Source organism: Conger conger, chromosome 1 (assembly GCF_963514075.1).
Source record: "Conger conger chromosome 1, fConCon1.1, whole genome shotgun sequence".
Lineage (NCBI taxonomy): Eukaryota > Metazoa > Chordata > Actinopteri > Anguilliformes > Congridae > Conger > Conger conger.
Window position 1 is genome coordinate 45,249,497 of NC_083760.1, and position 27,765 is coordinate 45,277,261.

Sequence of the window (27,765 nt, forward strand, 5' to 3'; positions counted from 1 at the left end):
GCCAGTGACATGCACACACAAGGCAGACTGCATCCTGACACTTTGCCAACGTTGTTGTTAGTCAACCGTCGGTTTGGTTTATTCCCTGCTTAAGAAACCCCTAGAATCACCTACAGTCCCCTCAAAACTTATTGGAACAGCAAGGCCAATTCCTTTGTTTTTGCAATACACTGAATACATTTGGGGTTGAGATAAAAATATGAACACAAGACAAGTTTTTAAGTAAATTAAAATAAATAACATTTACTATTTGGGAGCATACCCCTTGCTTGCAATAACTGCATCAAGCCCTTGGCACATTGACATCACCAAACTGTTGCATTATTTTGTGATGCTTTTCCACGCTTTTACTGCAGCCTCTTTCAGTTGTTGTTCATTTTGGGGGGTTTTCCCTTCAATGGCCTTTTCAGGTGAAATCCATGCTCAATTGGGTTAAGGTCTGGTGATTGACTTGGCCAGTCTAAAAACTTCCACTTTTTCCATGAGGGAGGGAGGGGTTGTATTGGCATTGTTTTTTGTCAACACAACTCTTTTGTTGTGTTGGCATTGTTTTGCTGCGTGATGAAGTTCCTTCCAATTAGTTTGGACGCATTTTACCGTAAGTTGGCAGACAGAATGTTTTTGTAAACTTCTGAATTTATCCTGCCTCTACCATCATGAGTTACATCATCAATAAAGATTAGTAAGCCCGCTACAGAAGCAGCCATGCAAGCCCAAGCCATTCCTCCACTGCGCTCCACAGATTAGCTTGTATATTCTGGTTCATGAGCAGATCCCTTCTTTCTCAACACTTTGGCTTTTCCATCACTTTGGTAGAGGTTAATCTTGGTCTCATCAGTCCATAAATCTTTGTTCCAGAAGTTCTTGGCTCATCTCTGTACTTTGCAAATTGTAATCTCGCCTTCCGATTCTTCCTACAGATGAGTGGTTTCCATCTTGTGGTATAAAATTTCCCTCGGAATGAATAAAGTATCTATCTATCTATCTATAGCCTCTATATTGCTGCTCTCTAAGTCTTTTTCAAACGGTTGATTGAGGTACCTTCATCTCTGCCATGTGGAGATTGTTTGTCACTGACTGAGGTTTTGGGTTTTGGGTTTTTTTTGGGGAGGGGGGGTTTTCACAACTCTCACAATGTTTCTGTCATCAACTGCTGTTGTTTTCCTTGATTGACCTGTTCGATGTCTGTTGCTCAGTATGACACCATTTTTTCTTTTTCAGGACATTCCAAGTTGTTGTACAAGCTATCTCCAATGCTTGTGCAATGCCTCTGATCGATTTCCCCTCTGTTCTAAGCTTCAAAATGGCCTGCTTTTCTCCCAAAGACAGTTCTTTGGTCTTCATGTTGGTTTATTTTTCATAACACAAAATAGGCAAAACCCAATGCTAAAACCAAGAGTAGACATTCAGAAATATGTATTGTTTAACCAATCAATCTAACTTTTGACCACAAACTCAATTGTCTTCAGTGTATAGCATAAACAAAGGAATTGGCCTTGCTGTTTCAATTCATTTGGAGGGGACTGTATATAAAATGAGAATGTCTGTGTTTGTGTGGTCCTCAGAACAGTTTCCAGCCTGTGGAATGCCTTCAGGAACTGGAAGCTCTTACAGCGGAGGTCCTTCTACCTTTGCTGTCTAACCAGGCCACGCACCGTGGGATCGACTGCCTCAGGTGAGTATCTGCTTTGTTTCATCAGCCTTTAGGCCAGGGCTTCCTAATTCATTTTCTGCCCGGTCCCTTCTAAGATGCAAATGACTTGGCGGGCCAGCCCTGACCCGCTCACCCCTCCCTCATTCAAAATTCATACATACATATAGCCTATGTGAGAAAAACAGCAATGCTTATTTTAAACGGGTAGTAAATGCTAGGTAATATATATATTTACTGATGTCCATTTCTTAATTTTTTTAATCAAGGGTGCATGCTCAAAAGTGTTTTTTTTCAAATTGTTGGCTGTTATGATGTTGTGTCAAGGTGGAGGCACTTATGGAGATAATTGTTCATAATTCTGTTTCTTTCAGCTAGCTAGCAAATACATAAGTACCATTAATTAACATTATTAAGCCAGATGTGGGCCTTGTTTATTTTGGCTGGCTGGCTGGCTTGACTCTTTATCCTAAGCAATATACAAAAGTGGACACTTGGAACAAGTGCAAACAAAGGTCAACCAAATTACTATTACTCATTACATTACATCTCATTTGATTAGACTAAGCAGGGTTAAGGGCCTTGCTCAAGGGCCCAACGGCTGTGCAGATCTTATTGTGGCTACACGGGGGATCGAACCACCAACCTTGCGGGTCCCAGTCATGTACCTTAATCACTACGCTAAAGGCAGCCTCGATCATTAAGTAGCAAAGTCCAAAGCCATGAAAAGTGAAGAGAAAAATTGCTTCCTTTATAACAAAACATAACTTTCTAATTGGCTACCCTTTTATGATATGAATAGTCTACAGCTAAAAAGAAAATACCTGGAAATACCCAACAGAATGATAATTATATTGCTATTAACAGTGCAATATACAATAATACTTTAGTAATACCTGCGGACAGAAGCTGAACAGGACGGCATCTATCTGCAATTCACAAGGACTGGACTTGAACAAAGAAGCGTAAAAGTAACTTTTATGCTTGGTATATATCATCTCCTGTACCCGCTGACGTGATGTTTGACCAATCACAGCACATCGGGCAAATGTTCGCGTTTACTGCGCGCATTGACCTATGAAGGTAGTCAATAAATAACAAATGGATAAAATGCAAACAATCTGTGAATTCTGGTGATAAAATGAGTCTGATGTATGCTATTATTTTATATTCAGAAAGCTTTCATCTTTGAAATTGACAGGTTTACCATCTTCATATTCACCACTTCACCGTAATCAGCACCATAACGTCATATCAAAAATAAAAAGCAAATGAAAGCTATTATCATGATTTATTTTGGCCTATTTATTCAACAGCACTGTCATCATGCAAATGAAGAAATACTAAAACTGAGAACTTGTTTCATAACAGTAGGCTATTACAATATCAAAATAACAATGGAATCAAAATAATAATCTGGTGGAATCATATCAACATAATAGCATTTTAATTTAAAGGAATACACCAATATTTTGGGAAATAAACCCTACTTTACACCAGGTATCATGTGTATTTGAAATACACATGCAGGAAAAAAATAGTGAAGACGAGAGATATTTTCGGAGAGGTTAGAGGGTTGGAACTACAACAACTGAACGCACCTGTGCAACTGTTTAGAGGAACTCATGGTTGTTAAGCCAGACAGAACAGCCACCGCAGTGAATAATTTAGAAGGCATGGAGTTACTTCAGAATAAAAGGTTCAGCCCTGCAATTATATTCACCTGACTCATTGAAGCCCTAATGAGTAAATCACCTGGATCTGGGCCTTAGTAATCATTTTTTGAAAAATTAACAAAGAACAATGCAAAAGGGTTCCCAAACTTTTGCACAGGGTCCTTTTTTATAATTTTATAAAAGGTCTCATTTTAAACTCTGTTTAAAATTTAGAGTTTAGGTCTGCTTTCAATCATATACAGATTAGTTGTAATAGACATTTAAACCAGGGGTGCCCTCATTTTTGCACGCCAATGCAGTGTTTTGCTCTGTGTCGATGCAGTTTTGAGCTATGTGTCACTGCAGTGTTCAGTGTTGATGTATGTGTTGATGTATGCATGTTTGTGGTGGTTCTCCAGGTCCTTCTCAATGCTGTGTAACCCGCAGTCCTGCAGCCTGCATCCAGAGTCGGTCCCCAGCCTCCCTGGCTGGGGCTGCAGTGGGAGCCGGTCCCTGGCTGGCTCCAGCTCCCCCCTCCCACTTCTCATGGCTCTGTGCCACCTGCTGCAGACTGTTGTCAGCATTCACAGGGGAATCGCCCACAAGGTGCACCATTCATTGCTTGTGTGTTTGTTATGCCTTACTGCAGTTTTCTATGCAGTCCCCTAGGTCACCCGTACAAACGAATTGCAAAACTGAGAGTACGTTTTGCCAAACTGCGGGCGCAGATTGGCAAACCGACTGCATGGTTTACAAAACTGAGGATGCAGATTTTTTGCGATCCGTATCCTATATATTTCTTCACCTAGGGTGACTACAGGGTCTCTGTAGCTTTCTTATTGTGAAATAAATCATATTTTCCAAAACATTTGCTAATTCCCATTATATTCCCACCTTTCTCTCCTTCCCTCTTCTTCTGCAGTTTTCTCCACTGCTTCTCTCAGAGCCTCTGCTGGCATATCTGAGAGCATGCTGTCAGGCAAGGCCCACCCTTTCCCATGCCTCCACCTGGCTCCTGCGCCACGAACACCACTTCCTCTACCAGCTGCTGAAGCTGGCATACATGCTGGTAGGTGTGTCTGCTGCTTAAACCGCATACAGGCTGGTAGGTGTGTCTGCTGCTTAAACCGCATACAGGCTGGTAGGTGTGTCTGCTGCTTAAACTGCATACAGGCTGGTAGGTGTGTCTGCTGCTTAAACTGCACACAGGCTGGTAGGTGTGTCTGGTGCTGAAACTGCACACAGACTGCTAGGTGTGTCTGGTGCTTAAACTGCACACAGACTGGTAGGTGTGTCCGGTGCTTAAACTGCACACAGACTGGTAGGTGTGTCCGGTGCTTAAAATGCACACAGACTGGTAGGTGTGTCTGCTGCTTAAACTGCACACAGGCTGGTAGGTGTGTCTGGTGCTTAAACTGCATTTAGGCTGGTAGGTGTGTCTGGTGCTTAAACTGCTCACAGGCTGGTAGGTGTGTCTGGTGCTTAAACTGCACTCAGGCTAGTAGGCGTGTCTGGTGCTTAAACTGCACACAGACTGCTAGGTATGTCTGGTGCTTAAACTGCACACAGGCTGGTAGGTGTGTCTGGTGCTTAAACTGCATACAGGCTGGTAGGTGTGTCTGGTGCTTAAACTGCACACAGACTGGTAGGTGTGTCTGGTGCTTAAACTGCATACAGGCTGGTAGGTGTGTCCGGTGCTTAAACTGCACACAGACTGGTAGGTGTGTCCGGTGCTTAAACTGCATACAGGCTGGTAGGTGTGTCCGGTGCTTAAACTGCACACAGGCTGGTAGGTGTGTCTGGTGCTTAAACTGCATACATGCTGGTAGGTGTGTCTGCTGCTTAAACCGCATACAGGCTGGTAGGTGTGTCTGCTGCTTAAACCGCATACAGGCTGGTAGGTGTGTCTGCTGCTTAAACCGCATACAGGCTGGTAGGTGTGTCTGCTGCTTAAACTGCACACAGGCTGGTAGGTGTGTCTGGTGCTGAAACTGCACACAGACTGCTAGGTGTGTCTGGTGCTTAAACTGCACACAGACTGGTAGGTGTGTCCGGTGCTTAAACTGCACACAGACTGGTAGGTGTGTCCGGTGCTTAAACTGCACACAGGCTGGTAGGTGTGTCTGGTGCTTAAACTGCATTTAGGCTGGTAGGTGTGTCTGGTGCTTAAACTGCACACAGGCTGGTAGGTGTGTCTGGTGCTTAAACTGCATACAGGCTGGTAGGTGTGTCTGGTGCTTAAACTGCACACAGACTGGTAGGTGTGTCTGGTGCTTAAACTGCATACAGGCTGGTAGGTGTGTCTGGTGCTTAAACTGCACACGGGCTAGTAGGTGCTGCAGCAGTGAGTACCCAGATGGTCCTGCCCTGAAGACCTAAGGAGTTGAGGAGGGTGCCTGGAGATTGTGTGATTGACTTTGGGGCGACATTGGCTCAGGTGGTAAGAGCAGTCATCCGGCAGTTGGAGGGTTGCCGGTTGGATTACCGCCTTGGGTATGTCGAAGTGTCCAAGAGCAAGACGCCTAACCCCTAATGCTCCTGATGAGCTGGTTGGTTGATTTTTAAATCCCTTATCTTGCTATCCCAGATCAAATCGAACATGTAGGTTTTGTCCCAGTTTTTCAAATAATTTTCATATACTTTAATTCTGATCCAGATACCAAAAGATCAGGATTACAGTATCTAGATTTGCATAACTACCCTTTAGGAAATTATTTTAGAATATATTGAATTTATTTTCAAATAACATCCCAAAGCATTTAAACATTTTTAGGATCACAGCCTCTAGTTTTAAAATTTAGCAATTTCATCGTATCCCATAACTGAAATCCTATCCAAAAAAGTTTTGAAATACTGGTCCCTGCTTTCTCTTTGGGGCTGATCCACTGCTGGAGTGTGAGAATATAAGCTTTTCAAATATCTAAAGTTGAGGATTTATTGCTTGTTCTTGTATAAAACAAAGCTCATTTCATAACCATGGACTTGCACTATCCAAATGTTTCAGTATTTTATAGCCGGATATAAATGTAAGTGCATTTACCAAGCAAATGTGTTTGAGTGTATATGCTTTATGACTTCAGGCAAATACGGCAAGAGAAATACTGCTGACCTTGACATATCCTGAACATTTGGATAACACCCCAGTGGACATTGGAACCCCGAACAACCCAGAAATCTGTCTCTTATTTCACTGCTTTCTACTTGCTTGGGTGTACAGAACATGGATGAGTTACAAGTGGCTGCCAGGAATAATGTTGATCCAAAAGCGTAAAACCAAATTGTTTCTTTTGTTTTAGAATTGGTGAAATTGCATATATTCTTTTACAGGTCCCGGTCGATGCAGAAGTGGCCAAGCATGCCTCTCTCTTCCATGAGCTTTCCATGGCAATGGTATCATGGCTTTTACCAGGCAGTGAACACCTTGTGCACGACCTCCTGGCCACCATGGTCTTTAACCCGGATTTCATCCCGTGAGTATGACTAGCATAAATATGAAAACATCTCCTTTCATTTAAGCTACAGTAATTGAAGGTTAAAAATAAAAATGGTTGGATATTTTCTTACATTATAAAATAATTTTATAAAAATCTAAATGGTTGTATATCTTCTTACAAAAGATGTAAGAAAATATACAACCATTTTTATTTTTATTTTTATTTATGATTCTGGTGGCACTTTTCAATACAGGTGCCAAACCTTTACGTACTCCACTGACTCACTCCTTCACCCTCACAACACATGCAAAGTTGGCACTGGACTTTTGAAAACATAGCATTATGTTTACATCTTTACTATTTAATCCCACCAAATTAGGAAATTAGGAAAAATCATACAGTATCAAGATGAAACAAAGGTTAACTGGTTTTTGAGGGATGTCAAGTATGAAGGTTAAAAGGGTGAGAATGGAGAGCAGTTAAAGTTGAGTAGGAATGCAAAGTGAATGAATCTGCAGCTGCTTTTCAAACCTACTACATTAATCTCGAATTCAATCGGAACGTTCTTAATACTATAAACCCAATAATCAAGTTCCAAATTCTACTTCATGTTGCTTTAGTCTTGGAGCTGGTGTCCAACAGGGGCAGTGTTCTTGTCAGTTGTGGTTACCATCATCCACGAATAGGGGTTTGTGCAGACGATCTCTGCTACTGGCCAACCTCTAAACATTCCCACAGCTAGCTGCAAAGAAATTACAAATAAAAGGCTACATGCTATTTTTTAAAGAACTGAAATGAAAGAAAAAAGGCTGCATATAATGAAATGCATAATTACTTATATTTTATGTTCAGACATACAGGAAACTGAATAGGGGGGTTTCCCAAAGATATCAATGATTATGAAAAGTTCTGCTTGGAGGAATGGTCAAAAAATGTATAATGGCTGTATTATTTTGTAGTAATTTTGGAGCCCACTGTATGTACACAAATCAAAAAATTAAATAATATAGCAGAAAGCATCATTATCATCATTTACTTGTAAAAATATTGTGCTTGTTAGAGTAAAATCCATCCATTATTCCACTGACTCACTCCTTCACCATTAGACCATGTGTTTGCTCTCTGTTCCATTTTGATCTTTGAGCTGAAATATGTAAAGACTTATATTTTAAATTCTAAACATCTGGCCATGATCCTAATTCATACTTTTAAGCCCCTCTGCACTGTAAGGTGGGGTCCTGGCCCGCTGTGAGCGGACCGTACTCAGTCTGGCTTTTGTTTGCAGCAGCTGCATAAAGTTGTTCACTCCCACAGGGCTTCTGGGAGGCCCAAGCTCCAGGTTCACAGGCTGCAGCTGCAACACTTCCCTCTTAACTGTATACAGGTGTGAGGAAAAGTCCTTGGTGTTGCAGTGTTGCATGCTGCATTCGGAGTAGACCTGCAATAAGGAGCATCGCACTGTGATTGAACACTGATCTCTGCAAGTTTCATTAGTTAATCACCAGATGGAGCCAGAGAGCCAAGTCTGTTTGGGATTACACATGAATCTCACTATCGGGACTGGGCATTTTTGGAAACTGGTTTAGTAACATTGGCAAATTTATGTTCAGGCAGTGAATCTACTGCTTCATTAATATATTGTAAAAGTTGTGAAGCTTGTAGGAAAATGTTTATTGCATTAAGAAAACCTGATGTTTTGTTTATTTTGGCCTTTACCAGATGATCTTGGGCCCAGGTTTGAGGCCTTGTGCAATAGTGTTTTTAGGAATAATCATTTGTTTTCTTATGCTGTGATATGAGGGTGTTTTATTGATCTGTGCATTTGTGGGTGGTATATGAAGATGACAGTCATATGATGGCGGTTTATTGACCTGTGTTTCAGGGAGGGGCGCACTGGAGGTCCAGAGGCAGCACAGCTGTCTGAGCTGCAGCTCCACGATGGCAGCTCTCCTGCTCCTTTGGGTCCACTCCTGCGGGACGCCTGCACCCAGCTGCCCTCTCTACGCGGCTGCTTCCTGTCCCACCTGGCCCACCTGGAGCCCTTGGTCCTCCGCTCGCGTAACTCTCACCTGGGCCAGACCCCCCGCGTGCGCTCCCGTCTCCTCCCAGAGGCCTCCGGGCCCACACTGCCCTCCGATTGGCCCTTCCTGCCGCTCGTCAGCTTGTACGAGTGGACCGGCGGGGCGGGCGACTGCGATGTGGAGTCCCTGCCTGCCGGTTCCCTGGAGCGGGTCACCCACTGCCTGCAGTGGCTGCTCGTCCTGGAGAGCTGGCGGGAGGGGACACTGAGGGCGGTGCCTCCAGCCGCCAAGCTGGCGCGTCTGTGCTGCCTCTTCCTCTGCTCCAGCGACCTGTTCCTGGAGGTGCCCGTCCAGCGCTTGGGCTGGGTGCTCCTGAGGGCGCTAACTCGCCCGGCCCAGCTGGGGGCGCTGGACCTGGCGGTGCCCCTGCCGGGCGTGGCCTCTTTCCACGACCTGTACGAGGCCCTGCTGGGGCAGTACGAGGCCGTGTCTTTCGGGGACCCGCTGTTCGGCTGTGTGCTGCTCCTGCCTCTGCAGAGGCGCTTCAGCGCCGCCATGAGGCTGGCGGTGTTTGGGGAACACGTGGGGCTGCTGCGCTCCCTGGGGGTCACACTGCGGCAGGTAGGACTGAGGGGAACCCCAACACCCCCCCCATTCTGCCTACACTGGCCTCTTCCATGTGCCAACATCCCCCCTCCCCAGTTCTTTCTACCTAAAGAATGAGATGAAATGGAAGTTAGAGCAGCAGTAGCTTCCATGATATGACATATACAAGGGGGAGAGGGAAGCAGAGCAGTAGCCTATGGCTTTAGGGGGAAGTATAAGCGCCACTGCGTGAAAGGATCTTGATTGGAGGGGAACGGAAAATTGTCAGACTTAATCTACACAATAAAATGTTTTTTGTTTTTTTGGACCTTTCTGCAGTCCCCTGTCATTTTGAGCAGAACCACAAGTCATACAGTTTTGAATAGGCAATGCTGCAATAGGCAGCATACTACCTAGCTTGTTCAACACAATCACAGCCCCCCCAATCACACCCCCTATGTGCATAAACAGAACTTGCCCTGGATACAGTGTAGGTGTGCATGGGCAAAAGGGCGAATTAATCCAAACTCATCCCGCTTCTCTCCCTGTCTATCACCCAAAAATTAAAGTGTGTTTCCGCATTTCACCCGGAGTACAATCTGTCCGTCCATTTTTGTAGTTTCTAGATGCAGTTCACCTTCATACAAAAGACCTCAAAATACCTTTTTTGTTGTGCCAAACATTTGTCGGAAACCTCAACAGCAACGTTCTTTACAAATATCATGCCATGCGTACTAACATCCACAGAGCGTAGTTTGCAGACCGTTTATTTAAGAACTACTTCTCTCACATGAAGTACACCAATTGTTTATATCTGAGTCTTGTGCAGGCAGGCGAGTATGAAACGTGACGTGACATACACAGAATGTGATAGTTTGTTTTAGTTTCAATATAGCAACTTGTTCGCAACTTACTTTATTAAAGTAGATACGTAACAGCTTCAAAATTCATAGTTGAGATATTAATGGGTGTAATTTATGTCATAGAATAAAACACCCATTAATATGTCAATTATGAATTTGTAACCTTTAATGTGCTTTAATGTAGCACGATAAGATTCGCACAACTGTTGGGCCCTTAGCCCCGCATTGCTCCAGGGGGGTTGTAAGCCGCTTGGATAAAAGCATCAGCTAAATAACAAATCATTATTATTTATTTGAAATAATGCTTGTGCTCTCTGCACTGTCCCAGCTGCCTGTCCCTCTGGAAGGATACACGTCCCCCCCAGAGGACTCCCTGGCCCTGCTACGGCTGTACTTCCGCGCACTGGTCATGGGCACGCTCCGCCAGGCCTGGTGCCCAGTGCTCTACGTGGTCGCCCTGGCGCACCTCAACGCCTTCATCTTCTCCCAGGAGCCCTCACTGCAGGTAACGGGACAGGCTGTCACACTTTACCATTCTGGGACTGCTTCTTGAACGGTAGTGGATGGCACTGGCACGTCTGAAGTGAACTGTGCCTCCCAGCCCAATGTTTTCCCTGCCAGCTGAGCTCTTCTTCATATCCTTCCACCATTTCCTCTTACTTCAAAGTCACTGTCTTTGTCTTTCATGGTCTTTCAATCTCTAAGGAGGTAGAAGCAGCCCGCCGGAGCCTGCTATGGAAGACCTACAAGCTGAAAGATGAGGTACATCCTCACACTGCAGGCACGCATGCATGCAGACACATTAGCTGCATTAGCCTGAACTGCAATGCTTTATTTTACAGCCCATTAATTAAATAGTACTTACTGGGTAAGTACACAGCTACATGTGTAATTATTACAGTAGGTAATTCTGGCAAGTCTGCCATTCCTGAACGCACTCATAAATGTGTGCCTACCCGAACAGACAGATGCAGCCTTCATTAACACTTGTTTTGTGGCCTCCAGGTACTGAAGACCCATCTGCTCCTGTTCAAGAAATCTCAGCAGGAGAGTGAACTTGGGTTCGAGGTGTACGATAGCCTGCCACCCATCCGGGCCCGGAGGCTGGAGGCCATGGTTGGAGTGGAGGAAAGAAGCAGTGGAGAGAAGGACTGAAGAAGACTGCGAACATCTTGAGTAGATGAAGATGCTCTTGCTCTCAGGCTATGAGAGAACTGTGCTGTCTGACCTGAATCCAAATAAAGGTTTTTTCTGTACGTACATTGCCTCTGTGTATGGGTGTACATGAGTGCTACTTAACTCCTCGTCATACGGGCCGCAGTGTCTGCAGGTATTTGATCCTACCGTGTGCTGCACCTTCTGATTACAGTATATTAGGTTATATAAGGGTACTTGTACTTTATTATAATGCTGAATGGAAGCGTATTTTTGTCATCAACGTGGCAAAACCCATTTCTTTCATTTGAATTGCTCCTGGACCACGCCATCGTCTCTCTCTCAGCTTAAAATGAGAATGAAAATAGGTTTTTGTATAATATATTTAGGGTTAATGCTGGTCGCAAAGCATTGTGGTTCGTATCCAGCTTTCTATTGACCACGGTTGGTCACTAGATTTTACGGTGCATTGTGGGATATTTCTAGTGCTCTCAAAATGTGTGTAAAAATTTATTTAATTTATTTAATTTGGACACCAGAACAAGATGGCTGATGGCCCATCTAGTTTACTAGTTAGTGAATAATGAGCCATTTAGGACAGCCCGTAGCCCGTAGGACGAGGAGTTCAGTAATTCTGATCTATATGATACTACTATTGTTTTTTCCCCCCCGAGTGAAAATTCAGTCGACAACTGGGAAGGTGCCGTTGGAACAATTGAGGGTAAAAATTACGGAGCGCTCCCCCTGCATTATCCCTGCTACCCCCTCCTCTACTTCAGCTCAAGTTCAGCCAAGCCCAGGACTGACAGCTTGGCTGGCTTTTGGCTTCTCCCAAATGAGTGCAGAGGAGGGAACTGGTGTCAGCTGCACTATACTGAATACCTGCCCATTCTGGGCTTTCCTGCTGGGTCCATGCAGCTTTGTCAAACTTATGCTTAGACTGAACTGAAAATTAGCAGAAAATCGGAGTAAAGCTACGGTATCTACGCAGCGCAACCTAAAGGAATGGAGCACCTTTAGGTCCAACTGAATACCCCAGTCTTTGACCGTTTAATATTCTACAGAATGCAACCTGCTGCCTTTCCCCCTCCACATGAGAGAATCTGCTTTGAATTTGTGTGTGAGCGACCACATGCCTCAGTTTTCAGGTTCAGAGTATGAGCCCTCCTCGGGATTGCAAAGCTGTTGGAGTTCTTCTCTAAAACTCTATGTGGAAATGATGGAATACAAAGCAGGATGCCAAGCTGCTAGTGGAACACCCCCCCCCCAACACTTAATTCCTCCTCTCCACTCCTTCCTGAGTAATAGCTCAAGGGAGGCATATAATTTAGCGTTAGGAAACGTGTCTTAGCAGCACCTGGCAAATTATGCTTCATGGACACTATCAATTTACGGCTTGCAGTCTTCCTATGTGTGTCTGCCACCGGGGAAGTTCAATAACACGCACTTGCACTAACGCCCACGCACGAGCACACTCGTACTAACACCTGCGCACATACAGTTGGTTAGGGGCAGGAAACTGCCAGCACATTTAACATTTTCCATGATAAGTTTCTAGGAATTCTGGAATTATGTCTCTGCGCCTTTGGAAATGTCATTGTTTTTATGATTCTACCTGCCAGCACTGGATTGTCACTTTGGATTGGATCCAAAGTGACAATCTTTTAAACCATTTCATAATCACTGGAAATTTTCATCTTAATACAGTTAATACATCTTAATACATCTTTTTGCAAAGTTGTGTTCAAGAAAATAGCAGTACAACATCAGTAACCTGATGAACCACTGTTATTAGTAGTAATGATATTTCTGCATGGCAAATACTTTACTTGTAGATGTAGTAATGTAATAGAAAAACAACAGACCCAATTGTCGTGACATGCACGCTGCTCATTCTGAGTAATTGACTCATTTATTGAAAGGGGCATGTTCAAAATAATAGCAATGTGGAGTTTAATTACATAATTCATTCATTCTGTGAAAAAAATAGGTGTCATTAATTGTCCTTTATTAAGGAAGAAGAGAAGCAAATGTTTCACACATTGTTATAAAATATATTTCCTTGTGAATTGCTAAATGCCGTTCCAAATGTTGTTCGGTGGAACAACATCATTTGATTAAAAAGTTGATTGGAGAGGGGAAAATGTATAAAGAAGTGCAGCAAATTATAGGATGGTCAGCTAAAATTATCTCAAATACTTTAAAATAGCAACAAAAACCCGAAACAAGTGGGAGAAAACGAGCAACTACTGTTAAAACGGAAAAGATTCAGCCATTCATCAGCTCCAGAAAGATCAAACAATTACCTGTACAATTACCTGTAAGTGCTGTTACAGTCAGAAGACGTTTTATCAAAGCTAAGCTATCAGCAAGAAGCCCCCATAAAGCACCATTGTTGAAAAAAGGGCATGTGCAGAATCGGTTAAAATTTGCCAAGGAACACATCGATTGGCCCAAAGAGAAATGGCGTAACATTCTGTGGACTGATAAGAGTAAAACACAGGAGTAACATCTTGGTTCCAGACACAAAGGATTGAGGTAATGGGAGTGGCCAGCTCAATCCCCTGACCTCAACCCCATTGAAAACTTGTAGGATGACAGTTTCTGAAGCAAAACCCCAAAATTCACAGGAACTGTGGAATGTAGTTTGTTCATCCTGGGCTGAAATACCTGTTTCTAGGTGCCAGAAGTTGGTTGACTCAATGCAATGCAGATGGGCAGCAGTTATCAAAAACGATGCTTATGCAACTAAATATTAGTTCAGTAATTTAAATCTTGAAAAATGTCTTCAGTTTATACAGTTTGAAGAGAGTTTGAAGAGAAAAATGCAATTTAATATTAATATTAATATTCCTTTTCTTTGCTTCCTGTAAAAAAATTACGCAGACTTGATAAAATTGCCTAATGCTTTGATTTGAAATTGAATGTGTAATGTTTCCACTACATTTGAAATATTGAACTAAAAGCTATTAAAAAAATATTTGCACTTTATTCACTTTTTTTTAACCCACTGCTATTTATTTGAACACAACTGTAGATGTGTTCCAAGGTCTGATGTCTGATGAGTGGTTGCCTCAATGCACATATCATGCTTTCATCACATTCACACTGGTTAAAACAATCTTCCTGCAGCTGCCATTCCGAGGAGAGTGCGCTCATGGTGAGCTCAACTCTTGATGGGACATTACTTGAAAATACATAAAATAATGAAATATATAAGATCCACCACACAGCTAGACTGTGACACAGGTGGAAATTGTGATTTCATCAGAGTGAAGGGGGCAACAAAGCGAAAAAAAATCTAGTTATGTGACGAGTTTCTTTTTTATAAATAATTATGAGCAGAAGTTGCCCCAAAATCCTGCTGTGCACCCCTGTATTAGACTCTTTGTGTAAACGCCCTAGTGGCCATGGTGCTTGCATTATGAGACTGCTCAACTCAAACATCCAGTGCTCTGGCAGCCAAACTATGAGTGGAAGCAACAAACTGTGTTCTAACTTCATTAGCAGACAATACACAACAACTATATCAAATCGTTTCTAATTGTTCCACTGTTGCATAATTTGTCCAGTTAACAAGCACTCCCTGCCCAGACTCATCTGAAAATAGTGTGACACATTGGAAAATGAGAGTACAGTCCATGTCTTTTCTTGGTTACATTTTTACATTCACGTCTATGTTTTAAAGACATGCATAAAAGGGAAACTGCGGACAGGATGCCAGCATGGGTCTGAATGAGATTGCATTTCTGTGAATATTATTTCTCCAGAGATTATACACCTGCAAGAAGATCCTGGTGTGTAGATAAATTATGCTCGGTTGCTTTGTAACTAGCAAGGGTGAGTAAATCAGGCAGGAAATTAGATGGACCATAAAACATGTCTCCCACATTTCAAGGATTGCTCTTTTTAGACATGGCGCCATTGCTGTTTCAGTGAAGGAGCCACTAGGGCGTTTACACAACATGACTCCAGACAGTCAGTGCATCTGATTTGAATGGCAATGCAAATACGGGCATGGGGAGATATGTAGGGGTCCTCGCACGGGACTCCAAATTATGTAGGGTCCTCGCACGGGCCGCCAAATAACGCAGGGATTTTACTCTCTACGAAACCGGGGCGCCAGTTAAACGTTGTGTAGCAGTATAACTGCAAAAAGTAATCAGTCTCATAAAATGACTATTATCAGAAATATCTAACCACAAATTTAGTATTTTAATTAATAATTAAAATAACTAATATTAATGATTAAACATACCGATAACCTGAAGGTTGGAAGTTCTTCGAAAGATTGCTTTAACTCGGCTCTCATGTCTATGTGATTCCAAAACGGACACCGGGGTTTAATAAAATATATTTATTAAACAAACGTAAAACACAGAACAGATAAACTAACGGGAAGTTAGTAAGGAAATTTAGTTGGGTATGTGTGTGTGCGTGTGTGTGGAGGGCGCAAGCGCGGGTGTCGCTTGAACAGAGGAAAGGTAAAAGTGGGAGTAGCTAGCTTGGGTAAGCTAGAGTTCTGGGTGTGTTAGTTATTGTTAGCTGTGAGAAGACTACATGCGCAAAAGACGGCGAATCAATTCACGTACATATATAGCTAACAAAATACATTCCAATGATAAGACGGCAAATATGGAAACACAGATTCACAAAAACAGTTAAGACTAAACTAAACACTGGCTATGCCTGAATGTTTGTTCTCTTACTCAGTGCTTGAAGTGGAAAAAAAAAAGTGCCAGTACTCCTTATTCACGTGTTGGAAAGTGTATCGGCCGGTATAAGCAAACCCTTGCCGGTTCCCGTTTGAAGCAACGAGGATTCAGATCAGTGATCAGAGCACAGTGTGAGTGTGCCGGTACTCCGCAGAGTAAAATGTAGAACTTCCGGTACTGCGTACCGGTGAGTACTGGCCCACTTCAAGCACTGCTCTTACTGAGTCCATACGCATTGGATCCAAAAGACGTGCTGTCCTTGTAGGAGCCGCGATGGTGCTGTGAATGTGTGTCCTGGAGAGATGCGCAGGCTGGGGCGTCTTAGCCGCGCGTTGTCGTCTGGTCCGCTCGGTTGCTGGAAGGATGTTCGTCGGTCCCTTTTCCGGGTGGAAAGTTCGTTGCTGTTGTTTTTTGGTGAGCTTTGCAGGGGTAAACTGATGTAGCGTTCCGCGTACACCAGTTTCCACTCGCTATAGGCCACGAAGTTACCGCGAGGTAACTGGGTGTGTCCGTAGGCCTGGTAGTGCGCTGTGCAGCATTCAGCCTCTGTCCGAGTCTCGGAGCAGATGAGCTGAAGCGAATGGCCAAAAAGGGTGCGTCGAAGAGAAGAAGCAGAAGAAGCAGAAAAAGCATAAGAGAGAGATCCCAAGAACGTGTCTTGCTCTTATACGGGACCGTTTATTGCTCCCGCCATTACGGGATTGGCTGAACCAAGTTAGATGTCATTCGTGGTGGACGTCGCTGAATTTTCCTGTGGGAATGTGGAAGTTGTAGTCCCTACAGATATGAGGATGTTGTGCTGCCTGTATGCTTTGTCAGATAGCAGACTGAGGAATGCTTGCATGACTGGAACACCTGGTAACTAGAGGGAAAGTGTTTTTAAACCTGTGGTGCCCCTATTTTAGGCTCACTCATTTCTGTGGGTGGGCTCTGCCCTGTTACGTATATACTCAATAAGCACTTTAATAGGTATTTATTATACGTATTTTTTTACTAATTGGTCTTCTGCTGCTGAGATATTCAAACCACCTTGTCTGGCACCAACAATCATTCCACAGTCAGAGTCACTTAGAACACATTTTACCCCATTCTGATGGTTGATGTGAACATTAACTGAATGTTACATTGACCCATATGTGCATGATTTTATGCATTGCACTGCTGCCACACGATTGGCTGATTAGATAATCGCAGGAATAAGTAGGTGTAAAGGTAGGGGTACATATATTAACATTTCCTGCCATTAATTGGCAGATTGCTGATATGCTTTTCCATCTCAGCCTAGTTTGAATTATCCAAGCGGTAGCAGTTCCTATTTGCGGTTCAGATTTGTATGTACTGTAATTGAGGATGTAATGATTAAAAATCTTCAGCTCATAACCCCCTACTTTTATAATGGGGTGCAAAAGGTTGGGCACCAATGTCTGTTACAATTTATCTGTATGTGATCGAAAGCAAACCTGTACTCTAAATGGTACAGAGTTAAACAAGATCTTTTTGCAAATTTTGAAGCAAGATTGCTTTTTATTTTCATTTTTATTGTTTATAAATTAGCAAAGAAGGAAAAGGGCCCTGTGCAAAAGTTTGGGAACCCTAATGGATTATTCTTTGTTACTTGGATGATTACTAAGGCCCAGACCCAGGTTATTTACTTGTGTTTCAAACTATCCATTTCCACTATCAGAAACATTAGAAAATGGAGAAAATAGAAGATAAATGGAGCAGTTGAAGTCATGGCAAGGTCTGGAAGACCAAGAAAGATTTCAAATAGAATGACCTGAGACCTGGTGAGAAATCCTCAAAAGAACCCATACATTGTTGCAACAGAGCTGCCAAAAAAAAGTAGTAAACACAGGCCTAACTGTTCACAGGACAACAATACAACATACTTTGAACAGAGACTGCATGGCAGAGTTGCCAGAAAGAATTACCTCAACAGAAAATTAAGCATCTGAAGTATGCTAAAGAACATTGAGAAGCCTGAAGCCTTTTGGAACAATGTGCTTTGGACTGATGAAACCAAAATTGAACTTTTTGGCCACCAAAAGGTATGTTTGGATAAAAAAGGGTGAAGTCTTTTGTAGAGGGGAACACCTTGCCAACTGAAGCATGGAAGTGGATCCATTATGCTTTGGGGTAGTGTGGCAGCTACGGGCATGGGAAATATTGTGCGAGTGGAAGGAAGAATTCCACCAAATAAAAACATTCTAGAGGCTAATGTTGAAAGGTCAGTTCAGACATTGAAGTTGACGAGAGGTTGGGTCCAGCTGTCAGGATTTCTGGGACAGAAGAACCAAGGGCAGTCTGGGGAATTCAGTGAAATTGCAGGCTTTAATAGGAATAAGCAGATCGAGACAGGTAGAGGTAAACAGAGAACATAGAAAAAGGAAAAAACAGCGGAAGAAGGGCACAGATGTGACACCAGCAAGACAATGATCAGCATGCTTGATTTCAAACATATCTCGAAATCAACCAAAATAAAATGAAGTACTTTCAGGAAAGAGGTTTTGGAATGGCTACCACAGTCCCCAGATTTGAATATTACTGAAAATCTGTGGAGAGATCTCATACATGCTGTACATGCAAGGAGGCCGAAGAATATTTTTGAGCTAGAGGTGTTCTGCCAGGAAGAATTGGGAAAAATTACAAAAGCGAGAATTGAAAAACTACCGGAAGCGTTTACAAGCGTTACCCTAACTGATGGGGTACCCAAACTTTTGCAAAGGGACTCTTTCTTTTTTTATTATTTTAAAACTGTGAAAAAATTAAAGAAAAAGTAATTTTGCTTTAAAATTTGAAGAAATTTGTTCTTTTTATCATTGTACCATTTAGAGGTCAGGTTCGCTTCTGTTCACTTAGATATTAGTTGTAAAAGGCTTTTTGACCAGGGGTGCCCACATTTTTGCACTCTACTGTATAAAGCCCAATCAGAACATGATGTGGTGCTATAGAACATAACATTTGACATTCCAGGATACGATGTTAATTTTCTTGTATTTATAATTAGAGGGGGATGTGCACAAAGGCCCAGCTCAGATGTTCCTAATCTAGTTGCTACAAACAAATAACAAAGCTGCAATTAAACATTTATACACCAACTAACCAATGAGAGTATTTAAAAAATGTTCATTTTTTTGCATCTTTCCAGAGATTTCAGTCTTGCTGCAGTGCAACTTATCTACAAAAGTTATGTATATTGTGCTGCAATATAAAAAGTCCCCAACACTCATCAGCTGAGTGACTTTGTCATCACTTTGGCACTGTAAACTGTATTATAGTATATGCATTGGCAAACGAGTGCTTGCAGCTAAAATGTGGAGGACCACGCAGTTGTTTGTAGAGAAACATGTCAAGTGCATGATCTGTCATGGTGGCCCTATAACAGATGATTCAAAATGCAGACTTTAATCATTGTAGATTGATGGACCAAAATTCTGTGGGGTATGGTTCAAGTTTACAAATAGGTCAGTGTGGTATGGGATACAAATTATGACAGTGCTGACTGAGGATATTCAATGTTTTGGCCATGTGTAATGTGAGGAAGTTCCTGGCCTGGGACACTGATATTGCAGATGTAGAGACCAGATGCTCTAACTGTGAATGATGGTCTTGTTTCAGGGTATTATTCCCACCCAGCTCCCATGGAGCCAGCAGAATGCAGGACGAGTGAGTCCTGCTGAGAAGTTGCAACAGTCCTGCTGAATCTAATGAAAAGTAGTAAATCATTTGTCAGTTTTACCCCCTTGGCTCGTTGGATCTTGCTTACATTTGACAGACTTTTTTTTTTTACTGTCATGATTCTCTCATAGGTGAAAATCTTGTTAGGCACTAATTTAGGACCAGCGAACACACATTGCTAATGGTAGCAATTATTTACTTACAAAGACATGACATTTATTCTGGATGACAGAATTGTTTTTTATACAAATGGTGGTGTGTCTATCCAACTCTCTGACCAACAGGGGCCACTGTGTGGGCCACATCAGTCTCCCCTCCTGGTGGCACACTAGTTTGATTTAGACTGTAATACAAGGGGGCTGATATGGCGCCCCCAGCATAAGGAGTCTAAATTGGTGTCACCAGGTCCTAATGTCATTACTCAAGGGAGCAATGCAGAGGGTCTGATTCTATTAGTTCAGGACATGGTGCTCTGGCAAGGGTTGGGGCTCCTAACAAAGACCACATTGAGTCCAGGACATCCTTCTGACCGACAACTGAAAAACAAGTGGAGAGGGTGTCATTGGGTTGTCCTGTCATATTTATATTCTTGACAGATCACATGACTGTTTAATGCTTCCTCTGGTCTCTTGAAAATGTGGGTTATTCAGTATCCAATACAGGAGTTGCAGGAGTGTTGCTCGACATGAGCAAAAAATGTATCTAGACAATCAATATAGTATAAATTAACAGCTTACAGGTGATGACTTACCCGAAAAAAATAACTCCCAACCATCTGCCGATTAGTAGCCTACAAATAATTACTGCCTGACAGTAGCTAATTGGCACAAAATGTAACGTGTATAAAAGCTAGGCAGTTATTATTGACTATGTGCATGTGCATTTAGCTTTAGGCTTTGGAGTAAAAGAAATCGACCCCAAATCGACAGTAATTGGCATGGCTAAAATATACGTCAGAAGCCTAATGTGTTCTCAAACACTTTGCAATATAAAACTATGGCAATTTTTCCTCTTTGGCACCAGCTGCAGTACCACAACCGACCACTGGATGCAGGGGCGCTTCAGAGTTAATTAAAAAAGCTGGGGGCCTGGTTTTTTCACTTAAACATGTGTCAAAAGTTTCTGACAAATAACAGATGTGTCTTTAGATCTCTGTCCATATAGAGGTTGGCTTGAAGTGTGAGAAAGATCCCTTAGTGGGGAGGGCAGCTGAAGTGTCTCCGTTTTTTAGTACAGAAAGATCACCCTTCAAATTAAAGTGAGCATCACAAGCCCTGTGATTGGATTAGTGGCCTGTGATCAAAAACTGACCTGTCTGATCACGAAAATAAGGCAGAGATGTCCACCGTCACTCTCCATCCTCTGCTGTGTGTGAGGACGCATTACCAAGCAGCACGGTGTGTCACATGTCATGCTCCTACATATACTAGGTCACCAGGAAAAAAACAACTGTGACTAAATCAAGGTAAAAAACAAAAACATTACATGTTAACTGTTCCCATAACACTAAGCATTAGGTCACTTTTCTTTTTCCAAATTAATTTAATTTAACTCCCAATATTCAACCTTAGTTTACGTTCACTGCTCCATTGAAGGCTGCCACATCAAGTCTCTTTTGCCATTGGTCATTGACGGAGGACATCATGCTGCATTAGTGGATGTGTGGCTGGAACCCAGCTGCCATCCTTCGAATCAACATGGTGAGTGTTGCTTGGAAATGGCTCTATTCATATGGTATGATATTAAGTATTGAGTAATATGGTAATCAGTATCACGCATTAACACAGGCACTAAATATTACAGATCGCCAGCATTTCGTATATCCAGTTTAGTAAGGTGCTGGGCTGAAAAGCACAAAAATGAAAAGTAGGAAGCCTGCACACTGATATGCTCCTTACACACATTTATCACAGACAAAGTTTGGATCCCAGTCGATTTTCCTCAGGTCCACACCCATACATATACATGTTACAGACCACCTGATCACCCGATCTGTGATCCAAGGCTGAGACTTGAATGTTCAACACTGGTATATAGGAAAAAAAAACATGAAAATAATATGTTTGAAACATATACGTATACACATACATATACACACATATATGGTATGAATGGTTAACCCCATCCACGTTTCCTCCATTTGGTTGAGTCGCTGGGGTCCCAAATTATTGTTGTATTTATATTTCTAAGATAATAAAAACTGCAATGTAATAAAACTATAAGATGGCAATGCTCGATTGTTAAAAAGACTCTTTTTAGTGATAAAAGCACTTTAGATTCTTATCTGCCCCTTATTTGCAAAGCAGGGCAATAACACAGAAGGCGCCCCCATGCCATGTTAATGGTTTACAACGCCGACCGAGTCACAGACAATAAAAGGCATATTCTAACAATCATGGATACATCAAAGAATCATGTTCCAATATAAGAACAAAAATATACAATTCAAAAGTTGCATGAATAAACTTTTTCTTTTCCTCACTTTTATTGCATGGCCGGCCAACATATTTCCGGTTTGGTAGAAATATAAGTTTATATTGCAAATTATTTGATGCAGACACATTTATGGAACCAAATATCCCACCTGGTTATGAAGCTACAACTGTTGTCAGACTAACGTTGAAGTTTATTTCATAATCCGTTCAGCCATTTTTGAGAAAAATATGTTTTTGCTGGGACTATACCTAAGCAAATGCCATGATTGCTAGGTTCAGTACGAAACTCATTTAAAACATGGCGATCTTCTTGTACAGGGTTGTTGCTGTGTTTGCATAGCAGAATTAATATTCACATGTGGGTAAAACGCTTGGACTTGGTAAAACCGTAATTTTATTGCCTAACGGGGCTCTGGTTAACCTAATTTTGAAATAAAGTTCAATTTTAAATGTGATGCAGGTTCATCAAAAGCTGTCAGTTATGCTGCTCCCTCAGCATGGAAAAATCCAGCTTAATATACTGATACCTTTAGGAACTTTTCAACTGCTTATCGGCGACACAATGGACACTGTATGCACTTGTTTTACAGCCTAAATTGTTTATATATTGTCTATGTTCTTCTGTGTCTTGCTGTGTCACGTTTCATGCTTGTCATGTCATGTTTCATGTTTAGTTATTGTCTTAGTTATTTTATTGTCATGTCACGTATTATGTTAATCTAGTCACACCACGTTTTTATGTTTTATTTCTTGTTAGGTTTCATTGTCATGTCATGTCACATTTCATGTTTAATTGTTACGACTTAATTGTTAGTCTTGCCATGTCACATTATATAGTTTATTGTCATAGTTTTGCAAACTTGTTATGTCACGATTTATGTTTGTTTTATGTTATGTTCTGTTCATTGATTAGCATACACTTTTTTGTGTCTTTCTGCAAACCTTGCATTCATGCTTTTTTTCTCTCTCTCCCTTTCTGTCACTCACTCTTCCCTAATTGTTTCAATTTCCCTTGTCTTCTTACTAATCTACTAACTTTAGATCAGGATTGGGTAATACTAACATTCTAACCATGTGTTCATGTTACCTTACGTTTCTTGTGCATGTCATTTTCTAATTTACTAACGCTAGGGCAGGATAGGTTTATTACTAACGATTACTAATTATCTCGTTAACTTGTCAATCCTCAACACCTGATTTCCATGCTCATGCTGCTCTCAAGCTAATTGTCTGCACCTGTCTACACCTGCATATAAGCTCAGTTTCACGGCATGTCTTCGTGAAATTGTTGCCTCCTGTTTGTCAGTGCACTTTTAAGCAGTTTGCCAAGCTATTGGCTACCTGTTATGATCCAAGCCTGTTTATTGACCAAAGATTATTGACTTCTGTTTTGTTGACCATTGCTTGCCTGTACCACGACTTTGCCTGCTGTCTTTGTGCTTTTGCCCCACGGAGCAGACTTCAGTCTTGACTCTTGCACCGCCATTGACTCCGAGCCTGCCTACCATCCATCTGCACTACTGCCCCGCTGACAGCTTTCCTGGTTACTGGTTACACATTTTGCATGGTTTACCGATTCCGAGACTGCCTTCTCCCTAGGTACTGTACTTTTATGGATTTTATGTGTATGAACTTTGCTTGTTTTTTGACTACGCTCATTGGACATTCCCTAAATAAAGCCATGTCGGGACTTTATTACATCTCTGTTGTCTGATTCTTGCATTTTGGGTCCAACCCCCAAGCACCCATCTCACTGTGTCTAATGCACAATCTGTTTCATTTGTTCTATTTTAAGCTGATAAAAAGGTAAAATAAAAAATACAATAAGAATTTGGGGTGAGTAATCTCTTTTGGACAGCTTGGGCATACTTTATAAAACATACTCATATATGTGAATAAAACACACAAGAAGGTTCATTTTCTTTAGATTTTGGATAATAAAATTGGGTTCAATAAAAAGTAAGCTTTTCTGATCATTCATGTTTCTGGACAAAAATATATGCAGATATTTGTATTTGGAGAGATTTTGGGACACTTGAGGACATCTGGGTGCAGTTTTGGGAATTTGAATGCCTGTAGATATATTTATCAAATCTTGTACACACATTGAGATCAAGTTTGTGCACAAATAAAAAGCAATTCTGGGTTGGCCCTTGCCTTAGAAATGTAGATATTCTGTCTTAAACTATACAAACATAAGGCGCTTTGTCATTTTTTGATGTACCTTTTGTGTACACTGTATGTACATTCTCTGACGTACAATTTGTTCTGTCGCAAATTTAGGAATGGTACAAGCCTCTTCTTTAATTCTTTAATTTAATTGCCACCCATGCATGTTTTTTTCCAATATATTTTATGGCCAATATATTTTATATAAGAATACATTTTCACTATGAACATGACGGCACCAGATATGTCATGTGTTCTGAGCACACGGCCATGTATTTGCTTTTTCCCAGGCTAAAAATCCATTCCATTCCTGAAGGGCCAATGTGTAGGCAGGTTTTCATTGCCAACAATTACCAATTCAGTGCATTAGCTGAATATATTGAGGCTTGTATAGTGGTAGATTAGACCACAGTAAATGTTTCATACAGGGAAACAAGAACAGTGGTCAGCTGTCACTCGCAAGCTTATCAACCATTTTAGCTAAAATGTCAATAAATGGCTGGACTAATTCAATTATTAAAGGAGAAGTATAAATCGAATCCAGAAGCCAATATTTGAGTTTATAAAAGAGGAAGAAATGCCTTTTCTTTTCCTACTGTAATCTGATTGGATGCAGATGCAGGAATGCAGGAATATTCAGCTAAGGGGCATTGCAACAAAAAAAGAACTATAACACTCCGTAAAGTGAAAAGGATATGTTCAGATCTTTGAATAGGGAAATGTGTCACTAAATGGACTATGATCTGAATAGGCCTAATCTATGCAGTTAGTTGGCTAGCAAGCCAGATGAATATAAATCCAGCTATGACCAGCTTGAAGTTACCAGCTACCAGCTGTTTGTAAACATGGCTTGAGCTGGTCTAACCATGTTGAGAATCTGAACTGGTCAACCATCTACCAGCTGTTTCAAAGCCTAGATGAGCTGGGAGCTGGTCTGAACTTTTATCAGTGGGGTTGAGTTTTAAAATTTTTAAAAATGATTATGGACATAATCCTAATGCAGCAGATATATACACTTTATATGTACACATACACATTTTTACTTTATTACACCGACTTATTCATGCGATTATCTAATCAATTGTGTGGCAGCAATGCAATGCATACAATCATGTAGATATGGGTCAGGAGCTTCAGTTAATGTTCACATCAACCATCAGAATGAAGAAAAAATTTTATCTAAGTGACTTTGGCTGTGGAATGATTGTTGGAGGCAGACACGGTGGTTTGAGTATCTCAGAAACTGCTGATTTCCTATCTAGAGTTTGCAAAGAATGGTGCAGAAAAACAAAACAAAAATCCAGTGAACAGCAGCCGGAAATGCCTTGTTAATGAGAGACATCAGAGGAGAATGGCCAGACTGGTCAAAGCTGACAGGAAAGTGACAGTAATGCAAATAACCATACATTACAACAGTGGTATGCAGAAGAGAATCTCTGAACACCGACCGAATAAAGTGCTTGGTGAGTGTATGTGTATTGTTCACAGCGGTGAATTTAGTTGTCCTTGGCATTCCACTTTCCCTGAGTGCAAATCAGTAAGTTCATGTTCGCTGGAACCAGCCTAAGGTGATCAAGCTGGTTTAAACTTTCTTTATGCTGGATGACCAGCTGCTCATCAACTGACCAGCCAATGTAGTCAGCTAGTCCACCAGCTTGACCACCAGCTTACTGTACCAGTTCAACTAACTTTGCCAAGACACAGAACAGCTATGACGAGGCTATGAGTCTCAACAGTGCTAGTTTGACACAGAGATTAAACCCTTATAACATGCTGTTACTAGCTGCTCACTTGCAAAATAGGGCTTCAGGAAAGTAGCCTACCCAGGGAGCACAGATGGGCCTCGCATTTTAAATAAATTTAAATAAATAAACAAGAAATAAAAAAGTTAATGGTTTGGCACGATCATTGCCAATTTAGTATTTGATCACACATGAAGGTAACCAGGGGAGCTTGAATAATTATCAGTTCATGAAGTTAGCTGGTATAATTACCAGTTAATATATTGTGGGTAAACGCGTCTGCAACTGCACTATGCAGTGAGGAAAAGGGGAATAAACATGGACAAATAAAACAGACTACTGAACCCAATGGGAAAATTATTCATGAAAAACAACCCTTGAAATGATCCATAAATAAGAATTAGCCAGCAAATTGAATACTTCACAAAGGTTGTTTGGGCAATCAGTCTTTAGGCAATGTACAATGCATTAATGCTAGGTTTATCATTTACAAAAAAATTATTTTCTGACTTGTGGAAAAGGACAACACCCTTTGTGAAGTATTCAATCTGCTGGCTAATTCTTATTTAGCCAGATTTCCCTTTTCCAATACCAAATACAGTGCCACCCTTGGCAGGATATATTGTGAAATGCCCTCAGAAGAACACACCTAGCTCATGTACGGCAGATGTATCCAGCATATAGCTCTGCCAAAAGGAGGAACCAAAACCAAAGGAAGTACCAAAATCGCCCCCCCCCCCCCCCAAGCTTATTCCTGTAAAATGTAAACAGGAACGTGGGTTGGTAAATTAAAACAAGTTAGACATGGGTATCTGTTAGCATTCCAAAATAGCGTTTGTGCTAGTAAAACTGGACCCAAAATGCACGACTCAGAAACAATGGTTAGATAAAGTCCCATCAGGTCTTTATTCGGGACGAATCCCAGGAGAGTAGTCAAAACAAGCAAAGTCCATACACATAGATCCAGCCAAACAAACGGTAAACAAACAAAAAGCACGGTGCCGAGGGAAGAGGCAAACTCGTAGTCGGTAGACGTGCAGGAAGGTCCGGTAGCAGGAGAGCCGTCAGCGGGGCAGAAGTACAGGCGGACGGCAGGCAGAGTCGTAGTCGAGGGCGATGCGGAAGTTGAAACCATGAAACAATCAGCGAGGCAAAGGTACAAAAAACGGTAGGTGAGGACGTGGTCAAAAACAAACGATGGTCAACAAAACAGAAATCAATAAACAATGGTCGGTAAAACAGGCTTGGCTCTTAACGTGTAATCAATAACAGTAAATGCTCAAGAGTTGCGTTGATAAACAAGAGGCAGACAATTTCACAAAGAACAGTAGTGCGACTGGGCTATAAATGCGGGTGTAGACAGGTGTAGACAATTCGTTTAGAGAGCAGAAAGGAAATGAAAAACAGGTGCGATGGATGACAATTCTAACAAGGTAATTAGTAATCGTTAGTAATAAACCTATCCTGCCCTAGCATTAGTAAATTAGTAAATGACATGCACGAGAAACGTAAGGTAACATGAACACATGATTAGTTTGTTAGTTCTACCCAATCCTGATCTAGCGTTAGTAGTTTTAGTAAATAGACAAATGGAAACAATTAGGGTGTGAATGACAGAAAGAGAGAGAGAGAAAAGGCGGAACGCAAGGTTTGCGGAAGTCA

The 27,765-nt window shown here is 41.7% G+C and overlaps 1 protein-coding gene across 2 annotated transcripts in view; it reads left to right on the plus strand.

Moving 5' to 3' along the window:
- rpap1 (RNA polymerase II associated protein 1) overlaps positions 1–11,469 on the plus strand; it is a 34,254-nt gene extending 22,785 nt beyond the window's left edge. For both annotated transcript variants that reach the window (XM_061219284.1, XM_061219275.1), the window contains exons 18-25: positions 1,566–1,675; positions 3,726–3,912; positions 4,229–4,375; positions 6,634–6,776; positions 8,623–9,382; positions 10,538–10,714; positions 10,915–10,971; positions 11,215–11,469. In XM_061219284.1, coding sequence (XP_061075268.1) covers positions 1,566–1,675; positions 3,726–3,912; positions 4,229–4,375; positions 6,634–6,776; positions 8,623–9,382; positions 10,538–10,714; positions 10,915–10,971; positions 11,215–11,364 — 1,731 coding nt within the window. In that variant the 3' untranslated portion in view covers positions 11,365–11,469. The remainder of the gene's footprint in view (positions 1–1,565; positions 1,676–3,725; positions 3,913–4,228; positions 4,376–6,633; positions 6,777–8,622; positions 9,383–10,537; positions 10,715–10,914; positions 10,972–11,214) is intronic.
- Positions 11,470–27,765: the final 16,296 nt, after the last annotated feature.